This window comes from Chiloscyllium plagiosum, unplaced genomic scaffold (assembly GCF_037043375.1).
Source record: "Chiloscyllium plagiosum isolate Xiang-an unplaced genomic scaffold, Cpla_swu_hap1 HiC_scaffold_12, whole genome shotgun sequence".
NCBI classification, from domain to species: domain Eukaryota; kingdom Metazoa; phylum Chordata; class Chondrichthyes; order Orectolobiformes; family Hemiscylliidae; genus Chiloscyllium; species Chiloscyllium plagiosum.
Genome location: NW_028270150.1, coordinates 83,197,692 through 83,215,878, shown reverse-complemented (window position 1 = coordinate 83,215,878; position 18,187 = coordinate 83,197,692). Strand labels below are relative to the sequence as shown.

At 41.8% G+C, this 18,187-nt stretch overlaps 1 protein-coding gene across 6 annotated transcripts in view; it reads left to right on the top strand.

Moving 5' to 3' along the window:
- LOC122554978 (ribosomal protein S6 kinase alpha-3) overlaps positions 1-18,187 on the top strand; it is a 127,048-nt gene that overhangs the window by 58,316 nt on the left and 50,545 nt on the right. For all 6 annotated transcript variants that reach the window (XM_043700465.2, XM_043700467.2, XM_043700466.2 and 3 more), the window contains one exon: positions 1,013-1,092. In XM_043700465.2, the coding sequence (XP_043556400.1) occupies positions 1,013-1,092 (80 nt within the window). The remainder of the gene's footprint in view (positions 1-1,012; positions 1,093-18,187) is intronic.

Sequence of the window (18,187 nt, the reverse complement as noted above, 5' to 3'; positions counted from 1 at the left end):
AAGCTCTGCTCATATCTTAATTGGTGAATGAGTTTTGAAATTATGCATATCATTGACTTACTTTGACCAATGCTTCAATTTTAGAATCCCCATCTTGGTGTTAAAAACCCCCACAACCCTACTTTCCATCCTTCTGTAGCCCCCTTTAGCCCTACAAGCCATCAATATATCTGCACTCTTCCATTTCTAGCTTCTTTTGTATCCTTGATTGTAATCATTCCACCATTGGTGGCTGTCCTGAGGTCCTAAACTCCGGGAATTTCCCTCCTAAATTGATCCATCTCTCTAAGCTCGTGCTATGCTCTGTAAAACCTACCTCTTTAATCAACTGTTGTCATTTTCCATGATTTTACTCAGTGGCTCAATGTCAAAAAATGAGACTTTTTTTTCTCCTTTTGGGGCACTTTAATGCATTAATGTATTACTAGAGAGTTAATGGCAATATGTATTTTATACTTTTCAACTTCAAACCACATTGGTTTAGATCTCAAAATCTATTTTGATGGTTATATTCAGCCTATAGTTTGAAGAGTGGTGGACACTGATTCCTGAGACTCATTGCTGTAATTGTGATACAGTCTTTAAATGTTCTGATATTATTCCTGGATCTCACTATTCATCTAGATATTACAGAGGAAGATGTACTCTGATAAACATCCTCCATTATTCAGACTGACCAGTGATGCTAAATCTGAGAAAATATTAAAGTTGAGCCATAAAAATGTGTTGGAAAGCTAACTTGATAAAGCAGAAGGTAAAGGAGAGATAGGATAACAGCCAGGACTACAAAAGTGCTCTAAACTTCACATTTATTCTGAACGTTCCCAACTGCTACGTGCTTGTGGCAAAACTTAAATGCATGTTATTGATTTATAAGACCAGTGGTAACACAGGATATTAACGATTGCAAAATTGTATAAAGTATTCGAGCTGTCTAGTTTATAATAAATATAACTGTTATTGTTGGCTCCTTTTAAATTAATACCCATCCAAATGAACTACCTTTTCAAAGCTTTCCAGACTGAAGGGAAACTGTACCTTCTGTTGGACTTTCTCAGGGGAGGAGACCTGTTTACACGGCTATCCAAAGAGGTAAGGACTTGCTGCAATGCATTTTTATCCAAAACAAAAGTGCCAAGTAATATATTTGCTTTGAAATATGTTGAGTACATTTATCAAGGCCAAGTGCGATAGGAGATTGTATCATAATGGTAATGTAACTGAAATATAACCCAGAGGCCCAGGTTATCACTCTAGGGTCATAGCCTCAAAGCCTACTACAGCAATTGGTGGCGATTCATCTAATGAAAATCTCAAGTTGGTACTTAGTTCCATGGTTGAAAATGTGTTGCTGGAAAAGCGCAGCAGGTCAGGCAGCATCCAAGGAGCAGGAGAATCGACGTTTCGGGCATGAGCCCTTCTTCAGGAATGAGGAAAGTGTGCCCAGCAGGCTAAGATAAAAGGTAGGGAGGAGGGACTTGGGGGAGGGGTGTTGGAAATGCGATAGGTGGAAGGAGGTTAAGGTGAGGGTGATAGGCCGGAGTGGGGGTGGGGGCGGAGAGGTCAGGAAGAAGATTACAGGTAAGGAAGGTGGTGCTGAGTTCGAGGGTTGGGACTGAGAAAAGGTGGGGGGAGGGGAAATGAGGAAACTGGAGAAATCTGCATTCATCCCTTGTGGTTGGAGGGTTCCTAGGCGGAAGATGACGCGCTCTTCCTCCAGCCGTCGTGTTGCTATGGTCTGGCGATGGAGGAGTCCAAGGACCTGCATGTCCTTGGTGGAGTGAGAGGGGGAGTTGAAGTGTTGAGCCACGGGGTGGTTGGGTTGGTTGGTCTGGGTGTCCCAGAGGTGTTCTCTGAAACGTTCTGCAAGTAGGCGGCCTGTCTCCCCGATATAGAGGAGGCCACATCGGGTGCAGCGGATGCACTAAATGATATGTGTGGAGGTGTAGGTGAATTTGTGGCGGATATGGAAGGATCCCTTGGGGCCCTGGAGGGAAGTAAGGGGGGAGGTGTGGGCGCAAGTTTTGCATTTCTTGCGGTTGCAGGGGAAGGTGCCGGGGTTGGAGGTTGCACCTCCACACACATCATTTACTGCATCCGCTGCATCCCATGTGGCCTCCTCTATATTGGGGAGACAGGCTGCCTACTTGCAGAACGTCTCAGAGAACACCTCTGGGACACCCAGACCAACCAACCCAACCACCCCATGGCTCAACACTTCAACTCCCCTTCCCACTCCACCAAGGGCATGCAGGTCCTTGGACTCTTCCATCACCAGACCATAGCAACACGACGGCTGGAGGAAGAGTGCCTCATCTTCCGCCTAGGAACCCTCCAACCACAAGGGATGAACTCAGATTTCTCCAGTTTCCTCATTTCCCCTCACCCCACCTTGTCTCAGTCCCAACCCTCGAACTCAGCACCACCTTCCTAACCTGCAATCTTCTTCCTGACCTCTCCGCCCCCACCCCCACTCCGGCCTATCACCCTCCTCTTAACCTCCTTCCACCTATCGCATTTCCAACGCCCCTTCCCCCAAGTCCCTCCTCCCCATCTTTTATCTTAGCCTGCTGGGCACACTTTCCTCATTCCTGAAGAAGGGCTCATGCCTGAAACGTCGATTCTCCTGCTCCTTGGATGCTGCCTGACCTACGATTTTTCAGCAGCACATTTTCAGCTCTGATCTCCAGCATCTGCAGTCCTCACTTTCTCCACTTAGTCTCCATAATGGTGCCATGGAACTATTATTGTCGAAAAACCTTGAAGGAAATGTGCCAACGATTTCTGGTCTGGATGTGATCTTTCCGTCTCAGATCCTGATAAGATTCCTAATGGAGTGGCAGTGGCCTGATTGTTTGATGTATAGAAAATAGTTGTTAAACAATTTAGACCTGATAAGCTCCAAACCTGATGGCGATGTTTAATTGGATTATATACTTTGGTAAGTTTAATCATACAGACAGATTGATAAATCACTAGAGAAGCAAACCAAATTTGAGTTCTTAACATCCATAACTTCAGGATAGAATCATTGATTATTTTGAAAAATAAATTTTACCGTAGCAGAAAATGAACTTGATTTATAAATGCTTAAGGGTGATAGTGGCAAGGTCATCATAACTTAAATATTATGGAGTAGGAGAGATATTGCTGAAGCTTTGTCTCTTGCATTTCCATCTGATTTTATTAGTCAGTCAGCATCTGTTTCCCCTGTAGTGTAATTTGTTGTGATACATTGAAATTGGCAGTCTGGTATTTGTTCTGATAAGTGCAAGATCTCTCTTTTCAGCAATATGTACATTTTAATATATTTCATACTCTGAAACAGCTAATTATTTTTCAACTCTAGTTCCTAGTTATTAACGCCTCTACATATCTGACATATTTGTTTTCCCATAATTCTTTCTTTTATACAGTGTCATGATTTTTAAAAAAACGCAGATCCTTACAGTAATCATTAAAGCATTTTTGGAAGGTGTAACCTCAATGTTAATAAACTATGAAACCACAAACCTGAATGCAAATGTTTTTCATTCTGATAAAAATACTTTTCCTAATTTTTCTAAAACAAGGCTGCAATAATCAAGTTTTTAATTGATCTAATTAGTTAATGCCACAGGCTGAAAAGACTTAGCTGTTTCAATAATCCCATATGTTGAGCTGTTAGGTTGAATATAAATTATTTAAATAAAACAAAGAACTGCAGATGCTGGTAATCTGAAACAAAAACACATTGCTGGAGAAACCCAGCAGCATCTGTGGAGAGAAAACAATGTTTCAAGTCTAGTGACCTTCCTTCAGTATGAACTATCTGTTGCATTTAGTTTAGAATATTGTGGTGATATATCCTGCTGAAGATATTATAGAAAATGTTAACCATCCGTAGGCTATACTGAGAACTCCATACTTCATGCATAGTATTTTTTAATATATTGATACATTTTCCTTTTGATTATCAAAAAATTTGGAAATTAGGATTATAATTCTGCAAAATTTGATTTTATTTGTTGTCTTTACAAGTAAATACAGTTATTGACTCCTTGGATCTTCCTTTGATTTTTGCTTGAAGTACTTTTGATTACCAAGCTCCTTTGTGGAATTTCACAATTTATTCCAAACATCTTGTAAAATGCCCGAAAGCAAAGATAACCGTAACGTGGAAGGGCATGTTGCCATGGTCCATTTTGCTTTGTATCATTCCAGCATTTCTCATTCACTTGGGACAGATTCAAGCATGTGCCATGAAAATGTTTATTTTCATGAGGGAAAAAAACTGCATGTATTACCACAACTATTAGGTTTAAGAAAAGCACCATTAGTGTTTCAGTATTTTGTTCAAAGTGGGCCTTGATTACTCTAGTTTGCAATACAGTATACAAACATTAAGATGATTTTTTTTGCTTTATTTTTCCATTGAGTGTTCATCTGAAATTGTTTAAACTTTGCTATGCTGCTACAGAACAAAGAAAATGACAGCACAGAAACAGTTCCTTCAGCCATTCAAGCCTGCGCTGATCCAGGTCTTCTTTTGAACCTTGTCACCTATTTTTGCAAGATCTGTATCCCTCCCCCCTGCCCACTCATGTATCTATCTAGATACATCTTTAATGATGCTATCGTGCCTGCCTCTACCATCTCTACTGGCAATGCATTCCAGGCACCCATTACTCTCTGTGTATTGAACTTTCCACGCATATCTCCCCTAAATTTTTCCCCTCACCTTGTGACTCCCTAGTAATTGAGCCCCCCACTCTGGGAAGAAGATTCTTGCTATGCATCCTGTCTATACCTGTCATAATTTTGTACACCTCAGCTAGGTGCTTCTCCACCCCCACCCCCCAAAAAAAAGCCTCTGCCTTTCTAATGAAAATAATCCTAACCTACTCCACCAGTCTTCATAGCTAGCACCCTCCATACCAGGCAACATTCTGGTGAACCTCCTGTGAATCCTCTCCAAAGTATCCACATCCTTCTCGTAATGTGATGACCAGAAGTGTATGCAGTATTCCAAATGTGGCCAAACCAAAGTCCTGTATAACTGTGACATGACCTGCCAACTCTTGTACTCAATACCCTGTCTGATGAAGGAAAGCATGCCATATGTTGTCTTGACCACTGTATCGACTAGCGTTGGCGCTTTCAGGGTACAATGGACCTGAACACTCACCTCTCTATACATCAGTTTTCCACAGGGCTTTTCCATTTACTGTATAGTTTGCTCTTGAATTGGATCTTCCAAAATGCATCACTTTGCATTTTCCCAGATTGAACTCGATCTGCCATTTCTCTGCCCAACTCTCCAATCTATCTATATTCTGCTATATTCTGATAATCCCCTTTACCATCTACTATTCCACCAATCTTAATGTCATCTGTAAACTTGCTAATCAGACCATCTATACCTTCCTCCAGATTACTTATGTATATCACAAAGAACTGTGGTCTCAACACTGATCTCTGTGGAACACCACTGGTCACAGTTCTCCATTTTGAGAAACTCCCTTCCACTACTACTGTCTCATGCTGCCCAGCCAGTTCTCTATCCATCTAACTAGTAGACCCTGGACCCCATGTGACTTCACTTTGTCCATCAGCCTACTATGGAAAACCTTATCAAATGCCCTACTGATGTCTATGTATATGCTTTCTACAGCCCTTCCCTCATCAATCAACTTTGTCACTTCCTCAGAGTTCTATTAAGTTGTTAAGACATGACCTCCCCTGCACAAAACCATGTTGTCTATCACTGATCAGTCCATTTTCTTCCAAATGTAAATAGATCCTATCCCTCAATATCTTCTCCAGCAGCTTCCCCACCACTGACGTCAGGCTCACTGCTCTATAATTACCTAGATTACCCTTGCTACCCTTAAACAAGGGACTACATTAGTAATTCTCCAGGGCCTCACCCACATTCAAGTATGCTGCAAAGATATCAGTTAAGGTCCCAGCTATTTCCCCCTCGTTTCCCTCAATAACCTGAGAGAGATCCCATTCAGACCTGGGGACTTGTCCACCTTAATGCCTTTTAGAATACCCAACACTTATTCCCTCATGTCGAATGACGGAGAGTAATCAAACATCTGTCTCTAACCTTAACATCTGTCCTGTTCCTCTCCTCGGTGAATACAGATTCATTAAGAATCTCACCCATTTTCTGACTCCACGCATAAGTTTTCTCCCTTGTCCTTGAATCAGCCAACTCTTTCTCTCGTTACTCTCTTGCTCCTTACATACGAATAAGACTTGGGATTTTCTTTAACCCTATTTGCTAAAGATACTTCATGACCCCTTTTTGCCCTCTTAATTCCTTGTTTCACATTGGTCCTACTTTCCCGATATTCTTCCAAAGCTTTGTCTGTTTTCACTCACCTTGACCTTTATGTATGCTTTATTTTTCTTCTTAGCTAGACTCACAATTTCAACTGTCATCCCTAAATCACCTGGTTCCCTCATCTTGCCATTTCTATCCCTCATTTTCACAGGGGCATGTCTGTCCTGCATTCTGATCAATCTCTCTTTAAAAGCCTCCCACGTACCTAATGTGGGTTTACCTTCAAACAGCTGCTCCCAATTCACATTCCCCCAATTTGGGAGAAAGTGAGGACTATAAATGCTGGAAATCAGAGTCGAGAGTGTAGTACTGAAAAAGCACAGCAGGTCAGGCAGCATTTGAGGAGCAGGATAATTGACATTTCAGGCATAAGCCCTTAATCAGGAATTCCCCAATTTAGCAATCTTCCTTTCGGCCCGTGAGTATTCTAAAACTTGTGGAATTGTGATCACTATTTCCCTACTGAAACTTCAACTGCCTAGCTGGGCTCATTCCCCAACACCAGGTCCAGTTCCTGAGTTGGACTATTTACCACCCCTTCCTGAGTTGGACTATTTACATACTGCTCTATAAAACCCTCCTGGATGCTCCTTACAAATTCTGCTCCATCTAGACCTCTAACGCTAAGTGAATCCCAGTCAATGTTGGGAAAATTAAAATCTCCTATTACCCACCACCATGTTGTTCCTACATCTTTCTGTAATCTGTACCTCTATCTCACGGTCGCTGTTAAGAGGCCTGTAGTGCAGCCCCAACACTGCTACCGCACTCTTCCTATTTCTGAGCTCTGCCCATATTACCTCCCTACTCGAGTCCTCCATAGTGCTCTCCTTCAGCACAGCTGTGATATCCTCTGATCAAAAATGCAACTCCTCCACCCCTTTTACCTCCATCTCTATCCTGCCTGAAACATCCATATCCTGGGTTGTTTAGCTGCCAATTATGCTATTCCATCAATAAAATCTCAGTAACAGCAATAACGTCATACTCCCAGGTACAAATCCAAGCCCTAAGTTTATCTGCCTTACTTACTAGACGTCTCACATTAAACAAATGCACCTCAGACCCCCAGTCCCTCTGTGTTCATCATGTGCTCGCTGTCTGCTGACTTAGTCACGCTGACTTCATTATCTAGTTTCTTACAGGCTTTAGTTATTCCCTCCTTACTGTACACTAACGTCCTCATTTGGTTCCCATCTCCTTGCCACATTAGTTTAAACTCTCCCCAACAGCATTAGCGAAAGCATCCCCTGGGACATGGTTCCAGTCCGGAGCAGGCATAGACCGTCCACTTTGTAATAATCACACCTCCCCCAAAACTGGTCCCAAAACTCTACACCCCTCCCTCCCTGGACCATTTCTCAAGCTATGCATTCATCCTGCTTATTCTTGCTTCTCAACTCTGACTAGCACGTGCCCCTAGTAACAATCCTGAGATTACTACCTCCGAGATCCTACTTTTTAACTGGGCTCATAACTCCCTAAATTCTGCTTGTAGGACCTCATCTCGTTTTTTACCTAATCATTGGTGCATATATGCACCATGACAGCTGACTGTTGGGGAAAGTACTAAATTATTTGTAAAAATCTCTGTTTTGAATAAACACATTTGAGGTATGCTATTCAGGAAATGTATCAGTTTGCTGAAAGGACGTTTCACTTCAATCCATTTGGTTGAATTTTGCATTTACTTTTGATTCATTGTTGAAATAATTGTCTACTTTTTAAGAACTAAACAGTCCATGGTGCAGGATTGCTTTTGGTAGTGCATTCTATGTTGGAGCATGTTGTTTTTTTTAAAGTTCGTTCTTGTTCATCTTTGATCACAAATTACTGACTCATTGAGCAGTGTATATAGTTTTTGTTTCATTTAGCAAAAGCCCATCATAATTTCATGTCGCTTATTAAGATTGAATCTCAACTTCCACTGTACTAATAAAAAGACTCAATTATATCATTCCTTCTGATGACGAACTGTTGCTCATTCTTGGTTGCATTAAAATTTTCTTCCTCCTTTACCTCGTCTCCAGCCCGTAGAGCTTAGATATGAAGTTAAGGAGATGGCTGACGAGCAGGTTGGAGGAGGAGAATGAAGAAGCAGGGAGAATGCAAGGAATGAGTGTGTTTGGGAAAAAGAATGTAAAACAGGAAATAGGAAGAAGTTGGACGATGAATGAGGTGAGAGATTTGGGATGATCCAAAAGAAGTGCACAAGAGTGTGAATGTTCTGTGGTCTGCAGGTGTTACTGGAAAAACCTCCAATGCAAAGGTGGAGGAAAATGGCATATTTGGGAGGTAGGTGTGTTTTGAGTTGAGGCAATATGACTTTAAGTAGGGAATTCATAGCAGTGGAATTGCCTTTTTTAAAGGAAATGTGTTACTTTTAAGGCCAGCAATTATTGCTGATCCCAGATTCCTTCCTGAGAGTGGTGATGAACTGCAATCTTGAACAATTAGGGTTCACATGGAATACAGTTGCAAAGGGAATTCCACTATTTTGATCCAGTGACACTGCAGTGATGTCATCATTCCAGGTTAAATGTAAGTGACTTTGAGGAGAATTTGCAGGTGGTACTACATGTCTGCTACCTGTGTTCTTCAAGGTGAAAGAGGTCAAGGTTTGAGTTATTGTTGAAGAGCCTTGACAATTTTCTGAAGTATATCTTGTAGACTGTACACAGCTGCATTTTGTGCCAGTCAGACAGACCGCTTTGTTGCTTTGATCAGGTAGTGTTGAAGTCTTCAGTGTTCAATTTGCACTCCTCCAAGCGAGTCAAGACTATTCAATCATATTCCTGACTTGTATCTTTCTAAATGCTGGACAAGTTTTGGGAGTTAATGGGTGAGTTACTTTGATGAGGAAATCTCAGCTTCTGACCTGCTCTTCTTACTGTAGTATTTGAGTGGGTGGTCCAGTTAAGATTCTGGTTAATGGTGGCTCCTGTGATGGTGATGGATGTACTGCTGTTTTTCTCTTTGGAAATAGACATTGATCAGCATTTGTGTGACATATATATATGTTTTGTAATTCCTGTCAGCCCAAACCATGCCTTTGGATGCTGATTGTTTGATTTGAGTCACGAATATTGACTTTCGTGAAATTTATCAGCAAACATTCTGACTTCTGACCTTGTGATGAAGGCAAGGTAATTGATGATATCCTAAAATGATGGGACTTAGGATACACACCTGACAAACTCCTGCAATTATGTCCTGGCACTGAGGTGATTAACCTCCCAACTGCAGCCATTTTCCTTTCTGCTTCCAACCAATGGAGAGTTTTCTTCCAATTCCCATTTCATTTTTTTTGCAATGGTTCTAAGACTTCACACCAGGCTAAAAGTTGCCTTAATGTTGAGTCTCTTCTCATTTCTTGAATTTGACTTTATAAGAAAATATATTATCTATGGGATATGGGCATCGCTGGCTAGGTGAGCATTTATTGTCCAGAGGGCAGTTAAGGGGGAAATACATTTCTGTGGATCTGCAGTAACATGTGAACCAGACCAGTTGGGAATGCATAAGCCAACTTGTTTGTTCCCTGGGCAAAGCTCCAATCATTAGCCATCAACTTTATCATTCTCCTTGGCAACTGTGGGGATTGAAGTAGACCATGTGCCACCCTGATGTCCTAACTAACTGCAGGGTGAGCATCTAACCATATGTATTGTCCACTGTTAAGTCTCTATTTCCAGCAAGATTACATTGCTGATTCTACCCCTGCCTCAGCACACGCTCCCTGAACTACTCTTCAGTGACTTTGTTATCTTTTTATCTAGCTTTATCATCCTTATCATCTAGCCTACTGCATTTGCTGGTCACAATGTGGTTTTCTTTATACTGTGAAAATTAAGCATAGACTGGGTAACTGCATGTTCTGTCTGCAAAAAAGACCCTGAACTACCAGTTCCCTGGCCAACATCTGTCTCAGGCTTGCTGCAGTGCTCTGGCAAAGCTCAGCGCAAGCTGGAAGAACACCTAATTTTCTGCTTGGGAACTCTGCAGCCTTCTGGACTCAACATCAAGTTCAATAACTTTAGGGCTTTAGCTTCTCTATTAGCCCAACCCCACACTTCATGCTTTGTGGTCACCTGGTTTGCTATTATACACAACCAATTGCTAGTCATCAACAGTCCCCATTAGTATTTATCCTCCTAGCTGGATTGTTATCCACTCCTTTGTCTGTTAAATTGTCCTTCTCTCTCTGTGGGGTCTATCTCCACCTATTGTTTATTTCTTACCCCCTCTCCCCACCTTATCTTCTGCATAAAACCCAACATTTTCCTAATTACCATCAGTTCTGAAGAAGGGTCACTGGACCCAAAATGTTAACTCTCATTTCTCTCCACAGATTCTGCCAGACCTGCTAAGTCTTTCCAGCCATTTGTTTCTGATTTATAACATCCACAGTTCTTTCTGGTTTTTACTGTCTTTTTTATTTGACTATTCTGGTCCTGTCTTGGTGAACCTCCTATCTTTCACTTCAACAGTACCTTGCAAATTCATGACTTCTACACCTAGAAGGGCAAAGGGAGCAAATGTATGGAAAAACCACAACCTGTAAGTTCTCCTCTAAGTCTTACACCATTCTGACTTAGAACTATATCTCTATCCCTTCACTGTCATTGGGTCAAAATCCTGCAACTCCCTTAACATAACGGTCATGTACTAGAACCACACGATTTAAGATGGCAGCTGTTATGAAGATGTGGTGTACTGTATCTTTTAAGAGTTGAAAACTAGCAGTGACAGCAGTAAATGTTCTCAATAAGATGCAACGTAGCATGTGCTCCAGCTACTGGGGTAGCTGGTAGCCTGGAAACGGCAAAACAAATTCGAAATAGGCCAATCAGTTTAAATTTGTACTCTGAAAAACATCAAACTGCAATCCAGTTTGAATTTAGTATATTGACAATCTTAAAAGCCAATGACACAATCTGATGCATGGTGGGGGGGGGGGGGGTGTATAAGGCCAGGGAACATTGAACAGTTGAGAGGAGAACTGCCAAGCTATCAGCATGTCAAGACTGCCTGGAAAATAGCTCCCTTGAAGATACATTTATCGATCAGTAACCTGTGAAGTAGAATTCCCAAGAAGAAGAAAAGACAAGATACAGATAAAACTGAAAGCTGTCTGGTTTTGAGATAAGAAGTTTTGTTTTGTAAATCTTAATCGGGGGTTTTATTGGACTAGTATTATAGAAGGGAAGGTGAAAGATACGTGAGAGGAAGGAGTTGTAAATAGTTAATTCTCTGTTATTCTTTAAGGAATAAAGTTGTTAATTTTTACTTGAAACAGTTCTTGGCCTCTTGAGTTTTCAGATTACTGCGTGGGATAAATCTTGTGTTGCTGATTTACAGTAAACAAGAAAGTTTACCCTGTGTCATAACAGTTTGGGGGCTTGAACTGTTTTAGACAGATTTGAATAGATTTGGGGGTTTGAAAAATCCCAGCAGATTTAAACACTTGCAGGTTGGTGTTCCTAGATCTTTAAAGAAAACGTGAGACAGTTTGTTTAATTTCGGTTACCTGTGGTTGATTAAATTAAAAGTGAAAGAAATGGCCCTTAAACTTGCTAAAGAGGTTCTAGGATTTGCCAAGAAAGTTCAGAAGGAAAGAAAAAGGCCATACTTTTAGAATTAGCAAAGCAGGAAGGCTGTGAAGAAGGTAGCACTGACAGGGAATACTTGCGGACACAGAGATGGGTTCAAGTGCGTATACTTCAACGCAAGGAGTATCAGAAATAGGGTGGGTGAACTTAACTTAAGGCGTGGATCGGTACCTGGGACTACGATGTTGTGGCCATCACAGAAACGTGGATAGAAGAGAGACAGGAATGGTTGTTGGAGGTTCCTGGTTACAGATGTTTCAGTAGGATTAGGGAGGGTGGTAAAAAAGTAGGGGGGGTGGCGTTGCTAATTAGAAATGGTATAACGGCTGCAGAAAGGCAGTTCGAGTGGGATCTGCCTTTAGAGGTAGAATGGGCTGAAGTCAGAAATAGGAAAGGTGCAGTCACCTTGTTGGGTGTTTACTATAGGCCCCCCAATAGCAGCAGAGATGTGGAGAAACACTTTGGGAAACAGATTTTGGAAACGTGCAGAAGCCACAGGGCGATTTCAACTTCCCAAATATTGATTGGAAGCTCTTTAGATCAAGTAGATTGGATGGGGCGGTGTTTGTGCAGTGTGTCCAGGAAGCTTTTCTAACTCAGTATGTCGATTGTCCGACCAGAGGGGAGGCCATTTTGGATTTGGTACTCGGTAATGAACCGGGACAAGTGATGGGCTTGTTAGTGGGTGAACATTTTGGTGATGGTGACCACAATTCTGTGACTTTCACCTTGGTTATGGAGAGAGATAGGTGCGTGCAACAGGGTAGGTTTTACAATTGGGGGAAGGGTAATTACGATGCTGTAAGACAGGATCTGAGGAGCATAAGTTGGGAGCATAGGCTGTCAGGGAAGGATGTCGTGGAAATGTGGAACTTTTTCAAGGAACAGATACGACATGTCCTTGATATGTATGTACCTGTCAGGCAGGAAAGAAATGGTCGTGTGAGGGAACCTTGGTTGACGAGGGAGGTTGAATGTCTTGTAAAGAGGAAGAAGGAGGCTTACATAAGGTTGAGGAAACAGGGTTCAGACAGAGCAGTGGAGGGATACAGGATAGCCAGAAGGGACCTGAAGAAAGGGATTAAGAGAGCTAAGAGAGGGCATGAAAAATCTTTGGCGGATAGGATCAAGGATAACCCCAAGGCATTTTATGCGTATGTGAGAAACCTGAGAATGACGAGAACGAGGGTAGGTCCGATCAAGGACAGTAGTGGGAGACTGTGTATTGAGTCGGAAGAGATAGGAGAGGTCTTGAATGAGTACTTCTCTTCAGTATTTACGAATGAGAGGGACCGTATTGTTGAAGAGGAGAGTGTGAAACTGACTGGTAAGCTAGAGGAGATACTTGTTAGGAAGGAAGATGTGTTGGACATTTTGAACAACTTGAGGATAGACAAGTCCCCCGGGCCTGATAGGATATATCCTAGGATTATGTGGGAAGCAAGAGAGGAAATTGCAGTACCGTTGGCAATGATCTTTTCATCTTCACTGTCAACGGGGGTGGTACCAGGGGACTGGAGAGTGGCGAATGTTGTGCCCCTGTTCAAAAAAGGGAATAGGGATAACCCCGGGAATTACAGGCCAGTTAGTCTTACTTCGGTGGTAGGTAAAGTAATGGAAAGGGTATTGAGGGATAGGATTTATGAGTATCTGGAAAGGCACTGCTTGATTAGGGACAGCCAGCACGGATTTGTGAAGGGTAGGTCTTGCCTTACAAGTCTGATTGAATTCTTCGAGGAGGTGACCAAGCATGTGGATGAGGATAGAGCAGTGGATGTAGTGTACATGGATTTTAGTAAGGCATTTGATAAGGTTCCCCATGGTAGGTTTATGCGGAAAGTCAGGAGGCATGGGATAGAGGGAAATTTGGCCAATTGGATAGAAAACTGGCTAACCGGTCGAAGTCAGAGAGTGGTGGTAGATGGTAAATATTCAGCCTGGAGCCCAGTTACAAGTGGAATTCCGCAGGGATCAGTTCTGGGTCCTCTGCTGTTCGTAATTTTTATTAATGACTTGGATGAGGGAGTCGAAGGGTGGGTCAGTAAATTTGCAGATGATACGAAGATTGGTGGAGTTGTGGATAGTGAGGAGGGCTGTTGTCGGCTGCAAAGGGACTTAGATATGATGCAGAGCTGGGCTGAGGAGTGGCAGATGGAGTTCAACCCTGCCAAGTGTGAGGTTGTCCATTTTGGAAAGATAAATAAGAATGCGGAATACAGGGTTAACGGTAGGGTTCTTAGTGAGGTGGAGGAACAGAGGGATCTTGGGGTCTATGTTCATAGATCTTTGAAAGTTGCCACTCAGGTGGATAGACCTTGTAAGAAGGCCTATGGTGTATTAGCGTTCATTAGCAGAGGGATTGAATTCAAGAGTCGTGAAGTGATGTTGCAACTGTACAGGACTTTGGTTAGGCCACATTTGGAGTACTGTGTGCAGTTCTGGTCGCCTCACTTTAGGAAAGATGTGGAAGCTTTGGAGAGGGTGCAGAGAAGATTTACCAGGGTGTTGCCTGGAATGGAGAATAGGTCGGACGAGGATAGGTTGAGAGTGCTAGGCCTTTTCTCGTTGGAACGGCGAAGGATGAGGGGTGACTTGATCGAGGTTTATAAGATGATCAGAGGAATAGATAGAGTAGACAGTCAGAAACTTTTTCCCCGGGTGCAACAGTGTGTTACAAGGGGACATAAATTTAAGGTGAAGAGTGGAAGGTATAGGGGGGATGTAAGGGGTGGGTTCTTTACCCAGAGAGTGGTGGGGGCATGGAATGCGCTGCCTGTGGGAGTGGTAGAGTCAGAATCTTTGGTGACCTTTAAGCGGCAATTGGATAGGTACATGGATGGGTGCTTAAGCTAGGACAAATGTTCGGCACAACATAGTGGGCCGAAGGGCCTGTTCTGTGCTGTATTGTTCTATGTTCTATGTTCTAAGTTAGATTTGGGTTTAACCAAGGACAAAAGTAAAGCTGAAATTGCCAGGCAATTACTCAAACACTTAGGTGTGCCAGAGAAACAGACTAGCACAGTAGAGATAGAAAAACTTAAATTACAATTGAGGAAAATGGAGTTAGACGATAAACAAAGGGAGAGAGAAAGGGAAAGAGAGAGAGAAGTTTCTTAGCTGAGCAAAGAGAAGAAAGTGATAGAGAAAGAGAAGAAGAAAATTCTTAGCTGAGCAAAAAGAGAATCTGAATGTGAGAATTTGAAACCGCCTTTATTTCACTTGAAAAATTGGCGAGGCAGATGGAATGGTCTGAGAATTTATGGATAATGCTAGTTCAGACTAAACTGGTACGCAGAGCTAATGAGGTATTTGCTGCACTGTCAGACATGGGGTCAAGAGATTCTGAAGAGGTCAAACAGGCTATTTTAAGTGCTTATGAACTGGTACCAGAAACACATGGGCAGCGATTTAGAAACATAAAGAAGGAACCAGTTCAGACTTGCGTTGAGTTCGAAAGAATTAAACATCGTCATTTTGATAGATGGGCGTGTGCTTTGAAAATAGATAGGATCTTTGAAGCTCTATGAGAGATTATTCTGCTGGAGGAGTTTAAAAATTCACTTCCAGAGATCGTAAGAATTCACATGGAAGAACAGAAAGTTCAGGAAATGAAAAAGGAAGCAGAATTATCAGATGAGTACATATTGTTGCATAAGACAAGTTTCCAGCCAGAATTTCATCCTGTGAGGGATGGAAGTTGGGAAAAGGAGAGATCATACACTACTAAACCAAGAGTAGAGAGCATTGATAAGAATTTACCAGAGCATAAAAAAGAAGCCCAAGAAGTTGGAAAGGAGGTACAGTCACAATGCTAGTTATTAAAGGCACTGTGGGAAAAGATGTGGTAAAAGAAGCTAAGCCAGTGGCATTAGTGAAGGTAGTAAAGGAGATTCAAAGAAGAGCCAAGGAGCTGCAGAAGAATGCACAGCCTAAGCAGGGACAGGGTATGGAGTTAGTACCTGATCTCTGCAAAGGATTTGCCTGTGGGTAAAGTTTACTCCGAAAGAACAGGGGCAAAGGACAAGTAGTTATAATTTGAGAGATACAGGGTCTAACCAGTTACTGACGGTAAGGGATGAGCGAACATGCATTTTTTTTCTGATCTGTTACCAGAGTGTGTGGTAATTTGTGGGATAGATGGACAGAGGTTTAGCATTCTCCTTTGTAAGATCAGGTTGGAGTGCTAACTCAAGACTGGGAAAGTTACAGTGGGAGTGATTGACAGAGTGTCAGTTCCAGAAATCCAGTTTGTTCTTGAGAATGATTTGGCACGATCCAAGTTGGGAGTGACACTCCTTGTGGAGAAGCCCAAGGAAGACAAGAAACTGAGGAGTTATCAGAGTTGGCGAAAGATATTTCTGAGTTTGTAACCCCAAATGGGCTATATTAGTTTAAAGTGATGTCATTTGGAATGAAGAACACACCTGCTGCATTCAAAAGACTCATGAACAGAGTTGTGGCTGGGTTAACAAGCTGTGAAGTCTATTTGGACGATGTAGTGATCTTTAGTAAGTCCTGGAAAGATCATATGGTACAGTTGGCAGAGCTCTTTGAACAACTACGAGAAGCAAAATTGGTAATAAGCTTAAAACTGAATTTGTGAAAGCAGAGGTGACATTCTTGGGACATAACTTCGGTCATGGAAGGTTGATCCCATGGAACGCAAAGATGAAGGTAATCAAGGAATTTCCATGACCAACCTTGAAGAAAGAGGTGCTTTGATTCTTAAGACTCAGTGGATTCTATCAGAAGTTTGTTCCCAACTTCTTCAGTGTAGTGGCACCGTTAACCGATTTGCTGAAGAAGACAACAGTTGCGGTGGACAGAACCATGTCAGGAGGCATTTGACCATTTGAAAGCCATATTAACCAGCCAACCAGTTTTAGCTACACCAAACTTCAAAACCTTTTTAATGTCGCCATTGATGCTATTGTCATAGGAGTTGGTGCTTTACTCCTACAGGAAGATGAGGATGGGATTGAACTGCCAGTTGGTTATTATATGAAGATGATCAGCATCCACCAGAGGAAATACTCCACAATCGAGGAAAAAAAACTATTGAGTTTTGTACTGGCCTCTCAACATTTTAATGTGTATGTCACACGCAATGTGGAGGCAGTTGTGTACACTGGTCACAATCTTATATTTTTTGAACGATTTAAAGATGAGAATATGAAACTATTTTGTTGGAATCTTATGTTAGAGTTTTAATTTTAAAATCGTAGATGTTGCAGATTGTAAGAATGTAATTGCAGATGCGTTATTGTGGATTTAACTGAGTTTAGATGAGATTTATATTTATTTAATGTTTTTACGCACGCACGCGCACACACACGCACATATATATGGTAAGAAGTTAAGGTGAACATATATTGAAGTTATGTGTATGTTAGGGTAATGTTTTTTAAAAAAGAATGAAGCCATCTTTTCATTATGGTTCATTTTTTCTTAAGGGGAAGGTGTTATGAAGATGTGGGTGTACTATACTTTTAAGAGTTAGAAGTTAGCAGTGAAAGCATCAGGTGTTCTCAGTAAGATACAATGTAGCATATGATCCAGCCACTGGGGTAGCTTGGGTAGCTGGTTGCCTGGAAATGACAAAACAGATTTGAATTAGGCCAATCAATTTAAATTATGCCCTGAAAACTTCCAAACTCCAATCCAATTTGAATTTAGTATGTTGACAATCTTACATAACAACATAATCTGATTCTTTGGGGGTATAAGGCCAGGGAATATTGAACTGTTGAGAGGAGAGCTGCCAAGCTATCAGCATGTCAAGACTGCCTGGAAAATAGCTCTCTTATAGGTACCTTTACTGATCAGTAACCTGTGAAGCAGAATCCCCAAGAAGAAGAAAAGACAGGAATAAAGATAAAACGGAAAGCCGCCTGTTTTGAAATAAGTTTTGTTTTGTAAATCTTAATCGGGGTTTTATCAGACTAGTATTATAGAAGGGAAGGTTAGAGGAAGGGCTTGTAAACAGCATTTAATTGTTCTTGGCGTCTTGAATTTTCACAGATAACTGCATGCGATAAATCTTTTGTGGTGTTGGTTTACATTAAACTGGAGAGTTTACCCCGTGTCATAACACAGCTCACTGCCGTCTTTCAAAGGGTGATTAGCATTGGGCAATAAATGCTGGCCCAGCCAGTGTCAGCCACATCTTGTGCAAGAATTTTTTAACACTTTGCCCAAAACTGCCCAAAATTCCACTTTGCAACAAGTCTTGTTCAGCCAT